This window comes from Pelophylax lessonae (assembly GCF_965119305.1).
Source record: "Pelophylax lessonae genome assembly, chromosome: 4".
In the NCBI taxonomy this organism is placed as follows: Eukaryota; Metazoa; Chordata; class Amphibia; order Anura; family Ranidae; genus Pelophylax; species Pelophylax lessonae.
The window spans coordinates 520,975,214-520,998,199 of record NC_138771.1 but is presented as its reverse complement, the minus strand read 5'-3'; the positions used below and the strand labels follow the sequence as shown (position 1 = coordinate 520,998,199).

Here is a 22,986-nt window from a genome sequence, read left to right as displayed (position 1 = left end):
CTTCCGAAATCTTGCACAAGTCTTGCGTTACAAAAGGACACAATGAATGGCAGACTGACAGAGATTGCGTTTTTATATATGTTTTGCACTACTCCCTTGGGAGCTGCTTGAAGCGGATTCCCCTGGGTTACCCATAGCAACAACTTATCAAGTCTTAGTTCTTTAAGTGTTTGGCTCAGTCAGGAAACAGTCCAGAGGATTTGGTTTTTGTTTTTAATTTTAGAACTTGTGATGCTAGAAGGGATGAGTGGGATACTCCAACTGGATGAACAATGCACAACTTCAGGACTTCTAGCTATGTTGAGTGCGGCAAGGCTGCTGCTTCACCTTGCCACTGTAGTGAAGTACTAGATGAGCGAACTGTATAGTGAATTACTCTTCAGGGCTCCACTTGGTACCCCCTTTAACCTTACTCTTCAGGGTTATACTTGGCACCCCCTTTACTCTTGCTAACTGTGTGAGCTGACCTTCTATCCTCTGACTTCTCTGGAGATAGCAGAAGGAGAGACAGCAATTATCACATGTGCCCTTGGCTTTTATGGTCAATCCCAGGATGCACTGCAGTGGTGCCCTCCCACTGGGACTGCCACAAAAGCCCGTTTGCCACTGGCCAGGTTTCCTTCACTGTCCAACAGGCTCCCCTATTGGATACAGTGGGGGCACTCCCTCAGACCAAGTGACTCACACCTGGACACATGTAACAGGCATAACTAACAGATCAGGCTACCCTGATAAGCAGATGGAGCATAACAATGCTTTTAACCTAGCACCTACCTAGGAGGGTGATATGTTACTTTTTTAACTTTTGCAACATTGATTTACTATTTAATTTTCCGATATGATCAAGGTTTTAAAACGCTAGCGATTTTAAACATTTTTCAAAACTCCCACGCACGCCTGCATATCTCACGCAGCACACTAGTGTGCCACGGCACACAGTTTGAGAAATCACTAGTCTACAAGCTATGGTACATATACATTATTTGAAAATTGTTCAATTAGGATGTACTGACAACTCCAATTTCTTAAAATGCCTGAACAGTACAAATACCTCCCAAATGACCCCTTTTTGGAAAGTAGACAGGCCTAGATATTTCATTAGAGACATGGTGAGGATTTTGAAGTTGTAACTTTTTTTCACAATTCTTTGGAAAATGAACAAATTGAGTAAAATTAGTTTATTTTTCACAAAATTTTTAACAAGTCATTTTAACAAGTTATGTCTCACACACAGCATAGGCATACTTAGAATTACAAGTATGATGATATCACATGTGTGAGACTTTTTCACAGCCTAGCCACATAGAGGGATCCAAAATCCAAGGAGCACCTTAGGGCTTTCAGGAGCATAAATTACATGTAAACTAAGAATTTTATTTCCTATTACATTTTGGAGGCCCCGGAGCACCAGGACAATGAAAACACCTACAAAATGAACCTATTTTGGAAAGCAAACATTCCAAGGTATTTTTTAAGAGGCATGAGTCTTTTGAAAATGTCATTTTTTGCCACAAGTTTTTGGAAAATGCAGAAAAGAAAATGAAAATGTATTTTTTTTTAAACAAAGTTGTCATTGAATATGATATTTCTAACACACATCATAGGCATACTCAGAATTACAACCCAAAACACATTCTGGTACTCCTTCTGAGTATGGCGATACAACATGTGTGAGACTTTCTCACCAATTGTATCATAACCAATGTACTGTAATTGTCGTCTGTATACGAGTGATCAGGGAATATAGCTTAGAGTATCCTCACCTATAGCAGTCCTCGTTCCTATAAGCCAAGCAAGCCTAGCCTACTGGTATGTGGCTACCTCCAGGAATGCCATGTTCACTGGCCAGGAAGTAAGGGAGGCTAAAGAAAGGAAGAAGAAAAGAGTTCCTGTGGACCCAGGAGAGCAGTTGCAAGTGGGTGGCTGGGACTGGTGTCTCAAAGGAACATAGTCAGTCGGACATGCAGAAGGGTCAGTTCAAGCACAGACAGAGACATGGTCAACATATGGGCAAGGAATCGGTCCAGGCAACAGGCAGAAATGGTCAATAAGCAGGCAAATTAGGAAGACTGATTCTAGCTACACTGGTCTGGCGACACTGTGGCTGGTGTGGTGATGTTCAGAGAATTGTGACTGGCTGCACTATTAAAGTGGAATTAAACCGCTGACAAAAAAAACAAAAACCTGCAAGACAATAGCATAATGTGCTAGTATGCACCTTAGAATGAAGCCTCCTCAGAGGTGACTGGGCTGACATGTTCCCTCTGCATTTCTTCCACGTTCGTGGGCACCAGCGCTGTGAGTGGCTGGAGCCACGATGATGCACGCGGGAGCCCTCCGTTCCGGCAAGGAGCTCTGAAGTTCTGGCACAATACGCCGGACCTTCATAGTGTATGCGCCACTGATGTCAGCGGCTGCATGCAGGGTGAATATCTCTTAACCGTGCAGGTTTAGGAGATAATAATTTTACATACAGGTAAGCCGTACTATAGGCTTACCTGTGGGTAAAAATCACCAAGCAGGGTAAACAACCACTTTAAGGCTTAATAACACATGAGGTTGAGGGGCTGTACAACTTTACTGTTGAGCCATGGTTTTACTACCACTAAACCGCTACCCTCTTTAGCTACAGAAGCAGCAAGTGGGGGGTGTACACCTGCCGTGACTGCTGTGCTTATGCCCCCTGTATGCCCGCCAATCATGACCCATTCTAGTGTTTAGGGCTGCCTGTGTGGGGTCTAAGAGGTTAAAGCAGGTGGTAAGGAGGTGATACAATGCCTCCTTACTGCCTGTCAAATGTTCCAAGCATGGATGGCTCTTCAGAGAATATCGCACATGTGGACAAGTCTTTATGGTGGCACTATGACTGCTGTGGCAGTGATCAGGGACACTGTAACTTCTGTGAAGTTGATCAGGGTCACTGTAACTGGTGTGGCAGTGATTATGGATAATGTATCTGGTGTGATGGTGATGAGGGGCACTGTAACTGATGTGGCAGTAATAATAGTCATACTAATTTGGGTGGTGGTTATGGGACACTGTAACTGGTGTAGCATTGCTGTCTCTGAGCCAAAGAGGAGTGAGCAAGCAGACAGAGCCTCTGCTCTCATGCACATCGCTGGATCAAGATCAGGCCCAGGTAAGTATAAGAGAGGACTGGGGGGGCTGCACTCAGGTTTTTTACATTTATGCATAGAATTGATGAAAGTAAAAAACTTCTGCCTTCACAACCACTTTAATCTGTGTGCCTATCGTAATAGGATTCTTACTGCTGAGTAATACACGGGAGGAGAACAGAGTTTTGTAACAGTTCAAACAGCACAATAGCAGCTTATCATTAGTTTGCTGCTGCATCTGTCATATCTATACAAGTCACATTTTCCAGTACAGAATCGTTATGTGTCCCAATAACTTTGCGGTAATTATTAACAGTGGGTGATTACAGGTAGGGCTGCGCCAGGGCAATCCCAGAAATTTTTTAGCCCTGTCACTGAACAAAAAGGTTTTTCTAGGGTTTAGATACACAGTAGTAAGTACTGCAAATTTGCTAATCGAGAGCCCTTCAGCACATCTATGAAAGTGCTATAATGGCAGCAGGGGGGGGGGGGGGGGGGGCTGAACAGGTACAAAGTGGGAATGAAGGTCCACTTAAAGATGTGATAGGTTTACAAGCTGCTTATAGCTTAACCACTGGCAGACATTACAGATAAATCAACAGAAAATTCAGTAAGGCTGGGTTCACCAACTGTATATGCGAATTAGTTTTGAACCACATCCAATTCGCATGACATGTTAACCGGAAGCCTTCACTTTCAGCTGGAGTTAGTGTGCTATAGTGTACTTTTGTGATTCTATTGTGTGTGTAGTGTGTCAGTTTAGTGTGAATCTAGTAATAGATCAGTGTGAGTGTAGTGGGACTGTTCATTTTTACTTTGGAGTAACATTAGTGTGAATCTAGTGACAGTACAGTGTGAGAGTAGTGCGTCCATTCATTTTTACTTTAGATTTATTTTATTTTTTCAGGGCAGGATTCATGCAGTATATTTCACTGTGTTACTGCATGTTTACTGAGTTATTTTACAGTGCGTTACTGCATGTTTAAGGCAGTATACTTCAGTGCGTTATTGCAGGTTTACTGCAGTATATTGCAGTGTCTTAAAGCACCTTTAACACAGTATAATTCAGTGCATTACTGCACGTTTAACGCAGTATATTTCAGTGCTTTGGTGCAGGTTTACCACAGTATATTGCAGCGTGTTACTGCACGTTTAATGCAGTATATTTCAGTGCTTTATTGCAGGTTTACCGCAGTAGATTGCAGTGTTTTAGTGCATTTTAACGCAGTAAATTTCAGTGCGTTATTGCACATTTAACACAGTATATTGCAGTTGTGCAGTTTTACTGCAGTATATTGTAGCATGTCAGTGAAGTGTGTCTGTGTAGTGAGTACTCAAGTTAAAATGCACCAAACACCATTTCCATTGATTAAAAGGCATTCACATCTACACATTTCCCCATCTTTATTAAATTTTATTAATAAGCCCCCCCATCATGTCTGGGAGGCCAACAAGGAGAGGCAGATGTCCCTATGGCACTGTGAGTGGACCAGCTGCGTCTGTTTCCACAGGCATAGGTGGAACATGTCCTGTCCTCAGGCAGGGCATCATTTCCTCTGTTTAGTGATGTTGTCCGTGCTATACAGCCACAGCATGCACAGGTGGTGCAGTGGCTTATTAAACCATCCTCATCCTCCTCATCCTCCATCACCCAAGCAGAGACTAGAGTACAGCCCACCGCATCTGCCAGAGTGGCTTATTCTGCCACCTTGTCCACCACCAACACCCAAAGCCCAGTTTTTCGGCCACTGTTTAACAGGGGCATATAATTTCCAATTTTTGACAGCAAGGACAATTCTTGCTGTTATTTCTATTCAAAGTCAGGGAAAGAGACACCAGAATCTATTCAAAAAATCTCGAATCTTGTTCCAAGTGCACTAAATTGTGGCCTCATCATACAGACTGGCTCCTCAAGCCATTGTTTACAAAATAAAGAAAGCTTGCAGGGAAAGTTTTTTAATTTCCATTTTTTTCATTTTTTTGGGGCTTTATAAATGTCATTATTGCTGCAGCAGGTTCTATACACTGTACAGATGTGCCACTTTACAGGCAGACTAAGGGGACCCCAAGGTATTATATTTAAAGGAATTTTTTTGTTGTTTTATTTTTGGTTTTACTTTAAGCACTAGTTAATCACCACTCATTTAACCACTTTAAGACCGGAGGATTTTCCTACTTAATGACCAGGCCACTTTTTTCAACTTGGCACTGCGTGACTTTAACTGACATTTGCGCGGTCATGCAATGCTATACCCAAATGAAATTTATGTCCTTTTTTTCCCACAAACAGGGCTTTCTTTTGGTGGTATTTGATCACCTCTGCGCTTTTTATTTTTTGCGGTATTAATAAAAAAAGAGCGAAATTTTTTTTCTACTTTGACAGTTAAAACATATCCAATATATTCAATTTTTGTATATATTTAGGCCAAAATGTATTTAGCTACATGTCTTTGACAAAAAAATTCTCAATTAGCGTATTTTTAACCTCTTTAAGACCAGAAGATTTTACCCCCTTCCTGACCAGGCCATATTTTGCGATTTTGCACTGCGTTACTTTAACGGACAATTGCGCAGTCATGCTACGCTGTACCCAAATAAAATTTACGTCCTTTTTTTTCCCACAAATAGAGCTTTCTTTTGGTGGTATTTGATCACCTGTGTGATTTTTAATTTTTGAAAAAAATAGCAACAATTTTGAAAAAAAAAAACAACAATATTTTTCACATTCTGATATATAACATTCCCCATAAAAAAAATTACAAATCAATTTTTTTTAACATTTTAGGCCAATATGTTTTCTGCTACATATGTTTGGTAAAAAAAAATCGCAATAAGCGTATTTTGATTGGTTTGCGCAAAAGTTACTAACTATGGGAAAGATTTGTCATTTTTATTGTTTTTTTTTACTATTAATGGCGGCGATCTGCGATTTTTTGCGGGACTGTGACATTGCGCGGACAGATCAGACCCCTAACTTTTGGGGGGACCATTAACATTACTACAGTAATCAGTGCTAAAAATATGCACTGTTACTGTAATAATGACACTGGCAGGGAAGGGGTTAACACTGTTGGTGATCAAGGGGTTAAATGTGTGCCTCATGCTTACTGACGTGTGGGGGGAGGGGGTTCTGTGACACAGACACAGATCGCAGGTTCAGCTATGCTGAATCCTGTGATCTGTCTCTGTCTGTCACAGAGAAGATCTGCCCGCTTTGTTTACACAAACGATCGGGGAAGAGCGACGGCGATCGCCGTCTCTCCTCCTCTGGCCCGACTCCCGCTGTGTCTAAACACAGTGGGAGCGAGACTTCGGTGGCGCGTGCGCACCGCCGAGACAGGGAGGAATCCAGCGACGTAGGCCTACGTCGCTGGACACAGGGCTGCCACCTTGCTGCAGTAGCAGCAACGTGAGCAGTCTTAAAGTGGTTAAAAATTATGTTTTTTACAAACTTTGTGTTCATTGATATATGTCTCCCAGGGCAGTACCCGAACCCCCATACCCTTTGTATGCCCAATTACTTGCATCTAAGCCCTCAAAATGGGCAGTTTTGATTTTTCAAGTTCTGGTCCTATAGACTTCATTAGGGTTTGTTATTCGGTTCCAAACGCTTGTGATGTTCAAAAGTTCTGCTGCAAACCGAACCGGGGGTCGTTTGGCCCATGTCCAGGTAAAAGCAAACATATTTGAGTGACATTTGCCACGTCATCGAATGTACTGAATTTTTGTATTCATTTTTGTTTGAAAATCTACTAGTGCATTGGAAGCCTTAGAACTTACATAATGTATATTCTACAGTACATAGAGTACTGTCGTATAAATGCTATTATGAACAATCTGAAGAACTGAGGATTTTTCATGTTTCATGTAGTTTTATTTCAGCATAAAATATGTTGGCGATGCCAGTCATGAACAGTCCCAAATGAAGACATTGAGGTAAACAACAAAAAAGATTTATGTAGAACCACACCAGTTTCTATTTCTCTCTTGTAGTGCAGATAGACCAAAAATAGGTCTATCAGCTTGGTTAATATGGTGCACAGCAGGAAGCTTATTGGCGCAGGAAGCTTAAATAATTCCCCAGAATGTATTATTCCCATATCCATGCATTTTGCTACACATCTTGTCTGAACAAGGCCTCAGTGTGCTGGACAGTACCTACTGTAAATCGCTGATAACATTCCTGTGATTATTTTGCAATGAGGTTACACAATGTAGTACCTTGCTATGACTGTAACAGGAACGCCTTTGACATAACAGAGATTCTTATGTTGCATTCCTGTGTTCTGTGTCTGCAATCCTGACCTTTTTTCCTTGCACCAAACTTTACTGCTTTTCCAATGTTCCCATTTGAGCACAAGGGGCCTAAAGGTGTGCCTTAGGCCCTGTTTAAACACAATGTGGTGACCTGCAGTTTAACCACACTGGATGAACCCAGGTCACAACTGGGACACACAGAAAACAACTGTGTCCCGATCACACTACAATGCAGCCCGGGGGTGCAGTGCAGTGTGTGAGCTGCAATAAAATGCAAAGATGCTGCATTTTATTGCAGCATACAGGAGGGGATCACATGCCATGCCACAGCAGCACAATGCACCATGCTGCTGTGTCGCTTTGTGCACGTCAAATAAAGTAGACACACAAAAAAAGAAAAAGGAACGTGCATCACATCGTCCTCTACCGCTAGCTCACTGTAGCCGGAATGGAGAGCTGCCCACACCATAAATTGCTGTGGTTTGTGCAGGCAGTGCAACAAAGCCCTCAGAATGTGAATCTGTGGTCAAAATTTTAAATAATATGTTTTGAGTATCTTAAAGTTTGTAAATTACTTTGTAAAGAATCCTACATACAGTATTTACTTCCTTGAATATTGAGAGAGCTTTTTACTACGCCCTGTGAGTAGGCACTGCTGTATCACACATTTGACAGAGCCTGTGTTCTATCAAGTTACCGCTACCCGTCAGATCATGTAACGGAAGTGACGTTTCGACCCAAATATACTTACTACGCATGCATTATGCGTTTCACAGCGCTATGCGTTCCAAGCACTTCATGATCTGACAGGAAGCGGTTAATCTGATAGAACCCCCATGTGGAACATCTTACTACACCTAGCTATGTCTTAAAGTTCAGAGTAATTTTAGCAATACAGTGAACGTATATAAATAAATATAGTGTATTGATATCTGTGATGCTGTTTTGATATGACATTTTGAAAGAAGCTGGGCGCCAGCAGTAGAAAGGTGACGGAGGCCATGTTGGAACACCCCACACTGCTCAGCGCTAAACCTATACGCTTCCAAAATTAAAAATCCAAACAGCATCACAGATATCAATATACTATATCGATTTACTGTATATACGCTCACTTTATTGCTAAATATTAATAAATAAAATTTCTCTGAAATTTAAAACGTAGCTGGGCATAGTAAGATGTCCGCACGGGTGTTCTATCAGATTTCCGCTACCCGTCAGACCATGAAGTGTTTAGAACGCATAGCGCCATGGAACGCATGTTAAAAAATTTGATTGGGTACAGCGTCGTATGACTGAGTAATTATCATTCAAAATGTGAGAGCACTGAAAGCTGAAAATTGGTCTGGGTAGGAAGGGGGTGTAACTGCTCTGTCTGGAAGTGGTTAAAGAAAAAGTATGGAGGTTTAATTCCACTTTAAGTTTTTTTTTTTAAAGTTTTTTTTAGGGTTAGGGGAAAGGTTCCGGGGCACTTTTTTTGTATAACAACAGTTACCCTTTAAATATTGGCTAAGATGTATTATCCTATTGCTTTACTTTATACTATAAAGCAAAGTAAAGTAAAGGTGAATGAGAGTAAATATACAGAAAACTCCAGCTCTGTCTTGAAGACAAAGGCAGTTTAAAAGAAAGTTTATATTGCTGGGCAACATGCTTAGACAGTGAACATTTGAGAACTATTTACTCTGCACTAGAATCATGTTTCTACATGTACTGACATTCCTCAAGCCAAAGAGCAACTCACAGCCAAAGATGTATGTATAAACATTATAGAAATATTGAACAATGTTAAAGTGATTGTTGCAGTTGTAGATTGTAATGTAGCATATTTGCTGTTTCGTGGCTGAAAGCAAAAAGAACATTTATTAAAATGTCTACATAGTTTTGAAGTGGAAGTAAACTCATCGATGGAGGTGAGCTTTTGTCATGATCTGTGCTGTCTCCCATTGATGATGGGTCCAGACCCTGGCCCTGAATGATTTACTTTTTGTTTTCCTACAGAAATATTTACCTTGTGGGTAACTTCCTGGTATGTGATTGCGCCTAGGTGTACCTGTACCTACATAATATACCTGCTGTGGGAGAGGTATTGTACCTGTGAAAGCAGGAGTGAGAATTGGTGATTTTACTATTGTCCTGCTTGCTGGAGGGTGATCTGCACTGCATGCACCTCCCTGTTTCTGCTTAATGAATTCTGTAGATCTGTGCTCCATTTCTTCTGCTGATTCCTAAATATTCCCCTACCAGTTATCAGATCACAAGTCTTGGATAGAAGGGGGTACCTATAATAGGAGGGAGTAAAGCCCTGCGCTTTCATCAAGATCAAAACACACATGTAAAAACTTATGGTGCATAGGACAGGGTATGCCTCTAGAGTGCACAGGATAAAAAGCACATAGTCAAGAAATGACAGTTCATCTAATGAATGGCAACAGTGTAAGGCTGCTCCTTAGAGACATGAAAAAACCTCTGCAGCAACAAGAAAAGCAAACAAGGGCGCCACTATGGGTGCAGCAATAAAAACATAAGGATTTTATTAGATAGCACAGTTGGCAACTCACATTTGTAAAGGAAAAGGGCACTTTGATAGATAGATACCATAAAAGATTGGTATAGCCTGGAACATCCAGGGGGAACTGCCGCTTCAACCAAGAGCAGAAAAGCCAAGCTCCGCTGGGATCCTGGAAGCCAACAAGCCGTCCTGGGACTGGGGAATGCAGAGCGGGAGGGAGGAGATTATGTCAGTGCCTAGAGTAGAAAGGGGCTGGAGGGAGTGGGAGGAGGCATGGCTTCTGTGTTTTGGAGTGGCCCCAGTAGCCCCTCTCCCAGATGCTCACATGCCATCGCTAGAATCAATCAATTTCATTACATATAGAAGCTGGTACTCAGCACCTTCCAGGCTTTGACAAAGGAGCTGAGTGGGTCTGAAATGCATAAGCCACACCTCCTCCGGCCCCTTTCTGCTTACTTCCTACTGACATCATCTCCTCCTGGCGAGGCTCGGTGTTCCATGGTCCCAGGTCGGCTTTTTCAGCTTCCAGGGTCCCAGCTTGGCCTTTATGTTCTTGGTTGAAGTGGCAGTTCCCCCTGGATGTTCCTGGCTTTACCGATCTGTTATGATGTGCAAAGCACTCTTCTCCTTTACAAATGTGAGTTGCCAATTGTGCTGTCTAATAAATTCCTTATGTTTTTAATGCTGCATCCAGAGTGACGCCCTTGCCCACCTCCACACAGAGACATAGTACAGATCAAGGTATTAATGCTGCAGGGAGCTCATGGGCAATACTTGTGACCATCCCCCTCCACCCCCCCCCACAACTGCTAGTATTCACAGCTTGTTTGGTCTAGGGGGAGCTGAAGAGAATGCATTGTGCACTTTACACCCTGCTCCAGCCTAGCACTTTCCTCTTCTGTCCTTCAGTCTAGACTATGGGCAGTCCTTCAGCTTCATCATATACAATGCAGGGCTATTAACCCTGCATTGTACAAGGTGGAGGCAGGCTTGAGACCAAGACCGAGATCGCCTGAGAGAGGAGACTTTATGGGAGAAGTCAGACAGACAGATTCTAGAGTTGTGAGGAGTAAGATATGAATTGCTACACATTCTCACATCCCTGGATTTAGCAAGCAGTTAACCTTGCAAAGTGGGGGGATGAGGCTGGGGGATTGATTAGGGGGACACCCCCCCCGTCTGTGGCCACTGCAAGGGTAGATTTTGTCTAATTTCTGGGGATGAGCTTTAAGAGTAGAAAGGGGCTGAAGGGAGTGGGAGGAGGCATGGCTTACGTGTTTTGGAGTGGCCCCAGTAGCCCCTCTCCCAGATGCTCACATGCCATCGCTAGAATCAATCAGTTTCATTACATATAGAACCTGGTACTCAGCACCTTCCAGGCTTTGACAAAGGAGCTGAGCGGGTCTGAAATGCATAAGCCACACCTCCTCTGGCCCCTTTCTGCTTACTTCCTACTGACATCATCTCCTCCTGGCGAGGCTCGGTGTTCCATGGTCCCAGGATGGCTTTTTCAGCTTTCAGTGTCCCAGCTTGGCCTTTATGCTCTTGGTTGGAGTCGCAGTTCCCCCTGGATGTGCCGGGCTATACCGATCTGTTATGATGTGCAAAGCACTCTTTTCCTTTACAAATGTGAGTTGCCAATTGTGCTGTCAAATAAATTCCTTATGTTTTTAATGCTGCATCCAGAGTGACACCCTTGCCCACCTCCACACAGAGACATAGTACAGATCAAGGTATTAATGCTGCAGGGAGCTCATGGGCAATACTTGTGACTAGTCCTTTATCTTGCTTTTTTGGGCACAACTTTCATAGTTTCGTCCCTCTTTGAAGTCCAACAAAATCTACCCTTGTCATGGACCTTCCCCCTCCATCCCTCCCCCCCCCCACCACTGCTAGGATTCACAGCTTGTTTGGTCTAGGGGGAGCTGAAGAGGATGCATTGTGCGCTTTACACCCTGCTCCAGCCTAGCACTTTCCTCTTCTGTCCTTCACTCTAGACTATGGGCAGTCCTTAAGCTTCATCATATACAATACAGGGCTATTAACCCTGCATTGTACATGGTGGAGGCAGGCTTGAGACCAAGACAGAGATCGCCTGAGAGAGGAGACTTTATGGGAGAAGTCAGACAGACAGATTCTAAAGTTGTGAGGAATAAGATATGAATTACTACTCATTCTCACATCCCTGGACTTAGCGAGCAGTTAACCTTGCAGTGTGTGGGGGGGGGGGGGATAAGGCTGGGGTATTGAGGAGGGGGGACACCCCCCCGTCTGTGGCCACTGCAAGGTTAGATTTTGTCTAATTCCTGGGGATGAGCTTTAAGGCTGGGGAAGGGGGGGGGGGGGGCATTGGTTAGAACAGATCTTGACACTGGAGGAGGGGGAGCAATATATTGATCAGGTCTTGTTTTAGGAGGAGGCAAGTGAAAGCTCAGGTCCCAACCCTGGCTAAGGTGGAGCAAGCAAAACACCCAAAACAACACCATATCCACTCATACAACTGCACAGATGAAAAAAGCACCATCTTGTATTACCATTCTGTTTTTATTAACTCCTCATTTCAAAAGCAGTTTGAACTGATACTTTAATTTGTAATATTACCCAAAATTTCAATCTTTGCCGCATAATACAAATAATGGAAAAAAAAAAAAACCAGCAGTGCAAGCAAATGTTTTTGTACAGCAGATCTGCTCACCATTTACATTTTTTTTACAGAAGGGAAATCACAAGTTGTAATGCAGAAATTTAACCTGCAATCCGAGGTAATTTGACTTTCACAATTAAATAATTTATTTAGTGAAATTAAATGAGGTATTGCAAATAAAAAAACTTGTACCTTTCTTGTAAACCTGCAATAAAACAGCGGTGACTGACACAAGTGCCTAAAAATTATTAAAACAATGCTGAAATTTAAAAAAAAACATTTTTACTACATATCAAGCATAAAAAATAATTTAAATTATTAATTCTAAGTGATCTGAAATTAATCACAGAAATCAGAAACATTATTAAACAAAAAGGTTGAAGGTTGGTCTCCTTATCAAAATGGCTATGAATGATAAATTATTAAATAAATGAATACAGAAAAATAAATTACTTGAAAGAAAAGCTGGATGACAACAAAAAAAAAAAACATACAAAGAACAGAGTAAAATCTTTCAAGTTTTCAACAAATATTTTTTGTATCAAATAAAATATAACTAGAATATTCTGCAATAGAAGGATAAACTTATAAACAAAATAGCCCCAAGTGTGCTCTGTTTTACTGTAATATTACGTCAATAATACTTATGGAATATAACTTAACAAAACAAAAAATAAATATGGCTGTCTTTAAAATGGTGCGGTACATATTACTTGCTCTCAATTATTTTTGTTAAAAGTTTGAATAAAGAATTCAAACTTTAGCTTATGCAAAAGCAATGTTTCTGGTTATGTACATAAAGTCTTTGCAGATGATAAAGGAAATTCCTTTGCACATGTTTGGATAGCTGCTTCACTACGATAAGTAAAAAAGTAATCCTTTAGTAAACCCTTTTTGCTGAGTCCAGGACTATTTCCATACTAATAGTTCTAAACAGATCACATTGCATATTTTGCTTCAAGCACATCCCCAGCTTTGCCATAAGTGTAATTCCAGCCAGCCAGTCTTATGGCATAATGGGTCCTTCTTACCTGGGCAGTGGGTGTTCCACATTGTGATGTGTGAATAGTACTGTGTGCTCAGAGGGTGTGATAACACTCCCAAGGGGTGTGTCCATGACAGCCTGGGCTCACAGGAAGTAGATTGAGTGAAAACTGGGCAGTAAAGGATCTTCGATGGACCACAATCCGTGAACCTTTGGAGGAGCGCGTCAGGGAGGCTAAAAAACTGTGCCAGGTTTTTTTTTTTTTTTTTTTTACAATATTTCAAAATCTCAAATTTGGCCTTTAAATAGTTTTAATGAAAATGTATAGAGGTTTTATTAGGAGATCTGTTTTAGGGCTGGCACTGGGTCTGTGACTGGGTGAGTCTGTGCGCTTTAGAAGAGGTGAGTAAAACAGTAAGTGCTGCTTATTTTTTTATTATTTTTTTTTACTGGCAGCTGGTCTAATTAAGCATTTTTTGCCCAAGCATCCAGAAAAAAAAACTGATTAAAATATGTTTATGTTTGTATTTTTTGTTCAAAGTGAATAAGAAAAGCCTAACTGAAATGTTTAACAAAAAGTCAAATCAGGAAGCAGTACTGACTTACGTTATTTCCACCAACAGTCTACATTGAGAATTGCAATTTGTAGTAAAAAATTTACTTTCTTTGTTATTAATAATGTTAAAATTTAGTAGTACCAGACAACACAGAAAAAAAGGCTAAACTGCACTTTGGGGCTAATTGCATAGATCTATCCTTGACCAAGCTAGGGTTAATACAAATGCATATTAGCATTCACCAATGACCCACAAATTATATTTAGTGTCAACAAGCAAAACTCCCCTTTGTCATCACAACCAAATGCATAATAATACAAAGATCCTGATTCATGAAACTGCAATATCACTTAAGACATGCTAAAGTAGACTTTCCTATATGATAATATGACTTTAAAGGCAACTTTAGCATGTCTAAATGCTGTCACGGTTTAAAGAATTAGGCAAAAAGACTCTGTCCTGGAAGATAAAGCACCTTTTTTCATTTAAAAATCATTTACTGTCGGTGCACTCTCCCACTTTTTCAGACACCTGTTAGCACTTATTCCTTACAACCTATTCTTACACCTGTCCTTAACCTAATATTTTTGTACTTTAGCAACTTAAAATTAATTGATAATAATAATGGATAGCTTGTATTTTTTAATATAAATGTTATATTTTATGTTTGTTGCAGATGTAATGTAATGATGAGGGAGATAGGGTCCAATTCATTTTTTTACCAATTAAATCTGATAATAGAAGTTGCTAGGCATTCTTATATTATGTTTCCATATGGCAGCATATGGAAAGTATATGGTCTAATAAATTCAATATGTTGACTAATATTTATCAGAAAAAGCTATCACGTTGAATGTGATTTTATTTGACAATTTCATTTTCATGGTAATATGGAAGACCTAACTGTGCAAAAAACGTGTGGACTCTCCTTTTAAAAATTTTAACACAATAAAAATATTTTTAATGTTTAAACAACACCTATCTTTTAGCGCATTTAGAGCAAAGTGATAAACTCCCACCGTAGCTCTCTTCACCTTTCCCTGATACTTTTGTGGTGTTTGCTCCATCTGTTTTTTCACCTGCTATAGGCATTAGAAATACTTAGTACTTCCAGGTATGGGGGATAATGTGGCCTTCTCTGTTTCCTCCTTTGATGCAGTGCTGGGAACCTCAGTGGCCAATCAGCCACTGTTACGTGGAGGGGGATGGTCCTACTTACAGCTTACACATGGCTTTTATCTTAGGGCTCTGGCACTCGGACAGTGCTATGGGAGAGCATAGGGAAGGTAAGTATCAGGGTGAACTATCTACTTAAATGTAATAACTCACTTTTGGTAGGATGCCAGGGTTCCAATGTCTGCACCCGTGTTTAAAAGCCAGCCCACTTGTACTTTGCTAATAGAATATATTAAAAGCCAACAAATGAGGTCAATTATATAAGATCTATTCTACAAATCTATGGCTTTCGAAGCAACCAAACCATAATGACTATCAGCCCTTACTCCAATTTTTTTTATTAATGCTCCGTGGAATGTTTATTGCATCAATATTTTGGATGGCTTTAAGCAGAGTGTGCTTTAAAATACACACTATAATAAGTTATCTGTCAGCCCCTCACCTACTGATCAAAAATCACTAAGCGAAAGACATAAAAAAATTGAAGCGAAATATGTAAAAAAAATTACCTTAAACCCCACAGACTGGAGAATCCTCTTTATTTAATATTTTCAGCTTTTCCCTGATGGAATTAACCCATTCCTGGTTAGTTATTAGCCAACAGAGGTAAATGAAGGCTTACCTGCCCATAAGTCCAGTTGCTCCCCAATGATCTGGATAAGTCCAGTTGCTCCCCAATGATCTGGATAAGTCCAGTTGCTCCCCAATGATCTGGCCACCATGGCTGACCAAACACATTAGATTTTTTTTACTCTAGCAATATATTTTGTTTATTGTCCAACTATTTAAAAATAAATAGAACAAGTGCATGAATGAACCAGTGCTTTGACCAAATAGGACAATAGTGAAATTCTAGTTCACTCCACCCGAAAAAAAACTTGTATTGACCAATAAAGACCACACTTGGGCCAAAGAAACCATTCACGATTTAAAAATAAATCTATAGTTATATCCAACTCTCCTGAAGCAAACAAAACTCTGTGAAAAATGATCAGTGTTTAGTTAACGCACGAATATGTAGTAGACTATATTAAACAAAATGTACTCATCAATGGCTTGTCAGTGTAAACTAGGCTTAGGCAAAAAATGAAAAAAAAAAATATATTTAAAGGATATTTTTACACCACTGAGTTAGTGCTCATCTGATACCTGTTGAGATCATTGGAGTATGTCTACTGTAAAGCCCAAAGGTTTTTATTTAGTTGTGGATACAGTAGGGAAGGGCTCAGTGTCTGTTTCCCATTGGAAAGATTTGCTTTCTCTTCTTATTCAGTAGACACGATAGGAAGTGAGGGAAGATGTCTTCAAAGCAAGGGTAATCCTATGTTCAACAGCTATCACTGGAACAAGTGTCCCCATTGGAAGACTTCCCCTCTTTTTTGTTTCTGGTGTAAATTTAAAATGTGGGATTTTTCACTCACTAAGGCCTCATTTCTATGGATGTACCAATCGGAACACAAGGCCATCTTCGGCCACCTGGGATGTACTTGCATCCATGCATTCATCCATGCACTTGCATGCAGATAGCATGATTAAACCAATGACAGGCAGCTGGTTGCATGGACATGCATAGACCACCACGTGCATCCCAGAGTGCACATCCATGCAGGTCTGGTGCACAGATTAGAACACAGTCTGTCTGAGCCCTGATTTGTGCATCGGACCTGCACAGATTTGCACTGGAGGATGCATGTGGAGGTCTGTGCAGATCTATGCAGCTGACACCTGTCATTAATTTCAACAGGCTGCCTGCATGCCCCTGCACGGAACACCTGTGCATCCAAAGTGGCTGAAAGCTGCCCTTTGCATGAGTGTATGGGTTGGTACACCCAGGTCAATGGGCTTTAAAGTCCCATGGTCATCAGGACAAATAGGGAGGCTGAATCTTTGAGGAGGTACACAGACAGCAATAAAAACCTAATAGAGGTTCTAATTCCTCACCACTCTATCCAAAACTAAAAAAAAAAAAAAAAGTTTTGGCTTAGATATTGTACATTTTAATTTCTTTAACAATCACTATATGTTTATGCTTTACTGCGTGACTTCTGTTTCTTCCATCAAGGCACATATATATCAAGATATATTTGCTTAAAGCATAGCTCCAGCCAGATCTTATAAATTCAATATGAATAGCATGGGGAAGGGTCAGAGCCTTTGTTAGGCTCTATAGTGCTTTCTCACTGCCCCCACTGTGTTTTGGCCAGTGCAGTGTACCCACAGTTTTCGTGTGGGTTAGCTGGGCTTCTATAGACCTCTATTATGTCCCATGGTTTTAGTGAAAGCTTTCTGAAAGCACACCAAATGACCTGCGTAAATGCACAAAAACCACGGGTACATTGCAGGATCAGAATGAAGCCACCCTTAATTGCTACTGTTGGGTCCATTAGGAAAATTTTCCCTCATTTCTAGTCCTGGTGACACTGAGATCCATAAATTAGGGTCACAGATGACACCAACACAACAATAAAACCACAGCAGTTGTTATAACCCTACCCAGCTCTGTTAGAAAATATACTTTGATTGATGAATATTTTATGTTTTTTGGATGTGAATGAACATATTGTTTTCTCTAACAGGTAACAAATGAAAATTATAATTAAAGCCGAGGTTTAATCTGCTTATATTTTGCATTTTCTGGTTCCTCCCTCCCCTCTGATCAAAATGCGAATGACATTTTTAAACCTTTCTTTTTTCAAGACATACTTTATTTTAGTCCCAGTGAGGTCATCGCTGGGTCTCTGTGCTTCTCTATGTTATGTGGGCAGATCATAGCTGGAGGGGCGGCAGGGTGCTGTTCACAACGTCCTGAAACTTCAGCCCTGATGTAAGCAGTGGATTGACTCCCGGGAGGAGTTGGACAAATATCAAAATGCCCTGATGGGTGGATGTCAGTCTGATGAGTGGTTGCTCCTAGACAGACTGAAATCCAACCAATATAAAGGATTGGTTAGGCTTGGGAAGAAAGGGCTGGTGATATTGGACATCCACTAGCCAGGAAATAAGGCAGGCTCTCACTGACTTGCTGCAGCTTATAATGCACATTGTGAGAAACTCATAGTGTGCAGTGAAATCAGAGTAAGCAATTTCAGTACATGAGAGGAGCCTGTACAACAGTGCAGGACTTAAGGGAAGGCTGGCGTTCAGCTTTAAATCACAACTTCAGCCTAGTCTTTGTTTTATAGTATTGCAGAATAGGAAAGGATAACAATCTCTTTCAGGTTTTCACTGTGTCTGTACCTACTAAGGAAAGCCTTCCCAATTTTTTTTGTGTGGTCACAGAGACAGTGGCAGAGACCAGTTCTGTGTTTGGCCACCCAAACACTTTATAACTCTGCTTTATACCGCCATCCATGCATGCTCTGCACAGCTTTATCCAATTTGGCTAATCTGCTGTCACCTAAAGTGCCTTACCTAAGCCCTAGCCTTACAGAGACACCCAATGTACAGGTCTTTCATTCAGTATTCAGCACACAGCAAAAAAGGTGCAAAATTATATATAAAAAAATAAATAGCATGCTCTCAATGACAATAAAACACAATATAATCTCATGAATGGCCTAAGTTAAGTTAGGTAAGTACTTATGCGGCTCCATATATTGGTTTTCAGCATCCCAAAACACTGTGTGTAACATGGAGGGTACCATCTTGGATTTTTCCCATATGGCCAGCATCAGACGTGAAGATGCCATTATATTGTCCTCTCATCAGCTGATTTTCAGATTCCCAGTTTTCTGTGCTTTTCTTTTCTTGGTATAAACCAGGTCTCTGCATATTGAGGTGTTAAGTGTCCACATTTTCTGCGGCACGGACACCTCCAGAACTGACCGCCTGTCGAGCGATGTCTTCTTTAGAAAGTCCTGTTATAGCATCTCCGCTGAAGTCTATGGATCTGGGGGCATTTTAGAAATACAGTTGAGTGGGGCACACTGTGATCTGGAATGTTCTTCCCCTTGGAGTGCTAGATTAGGACTGGAAGATAAAAGAAAAGGAATACATATGTTTATTAACCTAAAAAAAAAAACCACTTTAGACAACTAACAGCTACTAGGTCTGAACTCCAGGCAAACAGCTAAATAACTACTGTATATTGGAACTGTCCTATCCCCCAAGGTAATTATATTTCTGTCAATGCAGCTCCAGAATTTAAACAGCCCTACTGTACTGGAAAACTAGGCTGGTGGCCTGACGTTTTTACTTTTCCAAGGATAACTTATCACATATTTGTGGCAGTGTGGAATTGTAAGTCTTGTTAACTTGCTGCACACTTGAAGCACACATTCTAGTTGACACTTTTCCAAATTGTAGCAAATCTGAGTGGCAGGTTTCTAGCAAGAGCAAAGTTGCAGTGGTGAGTCTACAGCAAGAGCTCTGCAAGTCTACAGCATGAAAATTCAGCCACAGTGACCCCTGTGGTGGGATGACTATTGCACAACATAACTGAAACAGAACTTGCAGCAGACTTGCAGAATTTTTGCAAAGAATGTTGATCTTGAGTCATCTAGATTGTAAGCTCTAACGAGCAGGGCCCTCTAGTTCCTCCTGTTTTGAATTGTATTGTAACTTTATTGTCTTCCTTCACATTGTAAAGTACTGCGCAAACTGTTGGCGCTATATAAATCCTGTATAATAATAATAATAATGCAATGCGCACTTGCTGCAATTGTGCAAAAAAATTGTGAAGCCTGGCAAGTCTAGCAATAGCTTAGCAAGTAATTTTCAAACTTGCAGCTTAATTGCTTGTTATCTGGGCTGCAGTTAATCAAGACAGCGAGGTCACCTCCCTGCTCCTAGCCAGCGATTGGACAGTGAAGGAGCAGCAATATACTGATGAGTTTTTTTTTTTATTATTACATGTCAATGGAGAACATTTTACCCAAGTACCGCCCCTCCCTTTCCCAGTCTCAGTGCTGCTGTACGGGGGCTACATTAAGTCAAAATCAGAAATGTATTTTATTTATTTTTTTTAATAAATACATATTTGCATTCATAGATATTTTTTATCTGCCTGGAGTTTAATAAACCTCAAAAATAAGCCTTACCCATATAAGATTAACTTTACTAAATCATGCTTTCTCTTAAAACACCAAATAACCAACCACCATGGGGTTGGGTACCTCTATAAAGCTAGCCACACACAAACACATTTTTTAAAAAATATTTAATTTGGTTTATTATCAAAATGTACCTATAGGTATTTGCCTTTGGAACCCACGTAAGCAGATCAGTTTGTATGTGTTATCCCCACTCCCCCAAAATGTTCAGAGCATTTCTATCACAGCATGACTCACTCAGATCACTGAGCAGGGGATTAGAGGAAGCCGATATACAGATATATACTTATACTAGGTCTATTTAAAATTGACTTCATTTATTAATAATAACAACAACTACCCAATGGTTTTTCATTGATCTGAACCTCAGCTTTAACGTAAGCAATCATTACTATCTGTTCATGGAAAAAACTATGCATCATTTTTGATAACATAGGGGGTTTTCTTTTGGTCTTGGAATCAGGGTATTGCATGTTCTTGGTGTGGGGATGCTTGCTATTGGTGCAGTGGTTCCCAGCATCCAATGCAGGATGCTATGGACCCTGCATTGGTCTTGATTATGTCCGAACCAAAGACAACTGCAGCACTGGGAAAAATGCAGCAGGTACCAGTCTAGCAGCTTAGAGGATGGAGGATCGGGCAAGCCATTCTTTTTTTCCACGCCCCCTAAACCTAAACAAGCAGTTTTCACACTACAGTGTGAGTGCAGCCTCACTGCAAGGGAAAATGTTCAAGTTTCCTATAGCTGGGCTTTAAAAGTTCTTCTCTGTTGCTGCTTCTGCATTTTCCACTAGAGGGAGCCATATCATTGAAAATACACAGCAGTCCATGTTAACCACAGATATTGGAAAGAGTAGATGCGAGCCAGCTGCTGTTATTTTTATGCCAAAACTTCTCTTACCAAAACTAAAATGTTTGTGATTAAAATTCAAAATTCAAATCCAAAAGAAAAAATTAAACCTAGCACCGAACCCCTGCCTTGAAATCCAATTTGTCATAAATCTTAAATAATGTTTTTGTAAAAGTGTATAGATGACCCTACTATGAGGATCATTATTCCATACTTTACACAGCATATTGCATACTCTTCTTCTATGAAAGCCAAGTCTGCTCACTTTTTTATTGTCTGAAAATCGAAACAATTACTATCTCCTGGAAGAAGGGAGGGAGTATAGTGCGCGTATTGCAAGTAGGCCTGGACAGCAGGCATTCAAATTAGAAATTATTTTCTTTTTTAGTTCTAATTATAATAAAGAGATAATTATTTGTATTTCGATTTTCAAGCTTAGTCCAAAAAAAAAACACAACAAGCGACATTTCTTACTTTCTTCTATCAGTTGAAATCTTCCTCCTGCAGTGCGGGGAGGATTATTAGAGCCAATGGATCTGTGACAAGAGTGCCCTCTATGCCTGCTCTTTTAATCCACTTCCTCCAATCATAGAAGCCGTACGATAGCTTCTATGAATGAAGCTTGATCTATAAATGAAGAACAGGTTGGATTATTGAGAGGCCTGCCTCCTCCAATCATAGACCATGTTTCACTAATAGAAGCTGCACTGGAAAATTTTGACGGCAGGGGTGGGGGATTGGAGGAGGAAGATTTCAACTAATGCAAGAGCAGGTAGCACAAGGGTCATATCAAATTAATAGTAAGTAATATCTCTTGTTCTGATTTTTTTTAAGCTTTAATTTAGGCTTTAAATAGCTGGAAAATGGAAAATGTTTGTTCATTTCAATGCAGTTGTAGCATTTTTGTAAAATTTTCTCCAGAGAAAAAAAATCGATAATCCTTGTAAATACCAGCAATAATTTGGATAGAATCAAACATAGCAGCAAACAAAAGACTCAAAAACCATCAACATTTCTAAACTAATTAAAAGAAAAAAAAGAAATACAAACAATCTCAACTGTTCTCCTCATATCATGTATATACTAATTTACAAAAGGCAAATAGGCTGTTCACTTTCCAAGGGAATTTGTACTTCACAAAGGAAGTTACCACAGAGCTTACTGAATGAAGTGAAGTTCTGCTGATTTCAATCATGCAATCAAATGCAAGCAAAAATGTATTTATTTTTATTTTTTTACTGTCCGTTCATGTAATTGGGTATTCTTTACAAAGTGAAATTTCACCACATTCCCTAAGCTCTGGGGCAATTTCCCTGAAAAGTGAACAATCTATTTATTTTTTTTATAAATCACCCCAATATGTCTGTTTGAGGATTGTTGGACAAAATAGGAAGTAGAAGAAAATTTCCATATTTCCTGTTTATTTCATGGACGTCAGACAGGACAGGGAATTATAGAAAATCCCCCTACTTCCTGTATATATAATGGTAATGAGATAGATAATAAGTGAGTGAAAATTCTCCATATGAAGGCACAGGCAAAAGGTAAAACCTAACAAAAACTCTGTCCTGGTTTACCCAATACTAAAAGAATATATTATAAACCCATCTGCCAGGAGCTATCATTATAGAGCACAGTAGTAATGTAGCAGGTGGTGGGAGGAACCACAGTGCACCTGGGGGAAACAGGAATCCAACACACCTGGCAGCATTTAATATGATGATTTTTATTTTGTAGAAAAACTATTTCAGGAGAGTCTCTTTAAAGGGAAAGTAAACCCTGTTTTTAAAAAATTATGACAGGTAGGCTTTTTATGGCAGAAGAGACTCTGTGGGGTT

At 40.3% G+C, this 22,986-nt stretch overlaps 1 protein-coding gene across 5 annotated transcripts in view; it reads right to left on the bottom strand.

The window, feature by feature from the left end:
• Positions 1-18,478: 18,478 nt before the first annotated feature.
• Positions 18,479-22,986, bottom strand: part of BICD1 (BICD cargo adaptor 1) — a 305,305-nt gene continuing 300,797 nt past the window's right edge. For all 5 annotated transcript variants that reach the window (XM_082256160.1, XM_082256164.1, XM_082256165.1 and 2 more), the window contains one exon: positions 18,479-19,216. In XM_082256160.1, the coding sequence (XP_082112286.1) occupies positions 19,129-19,216 (88 nt within the window). In that variant the 3' untranslated portion in view covers positions 18,479-19,128. The remainder of the gene's footprint in view (positions 19,217-22,986) is intronic.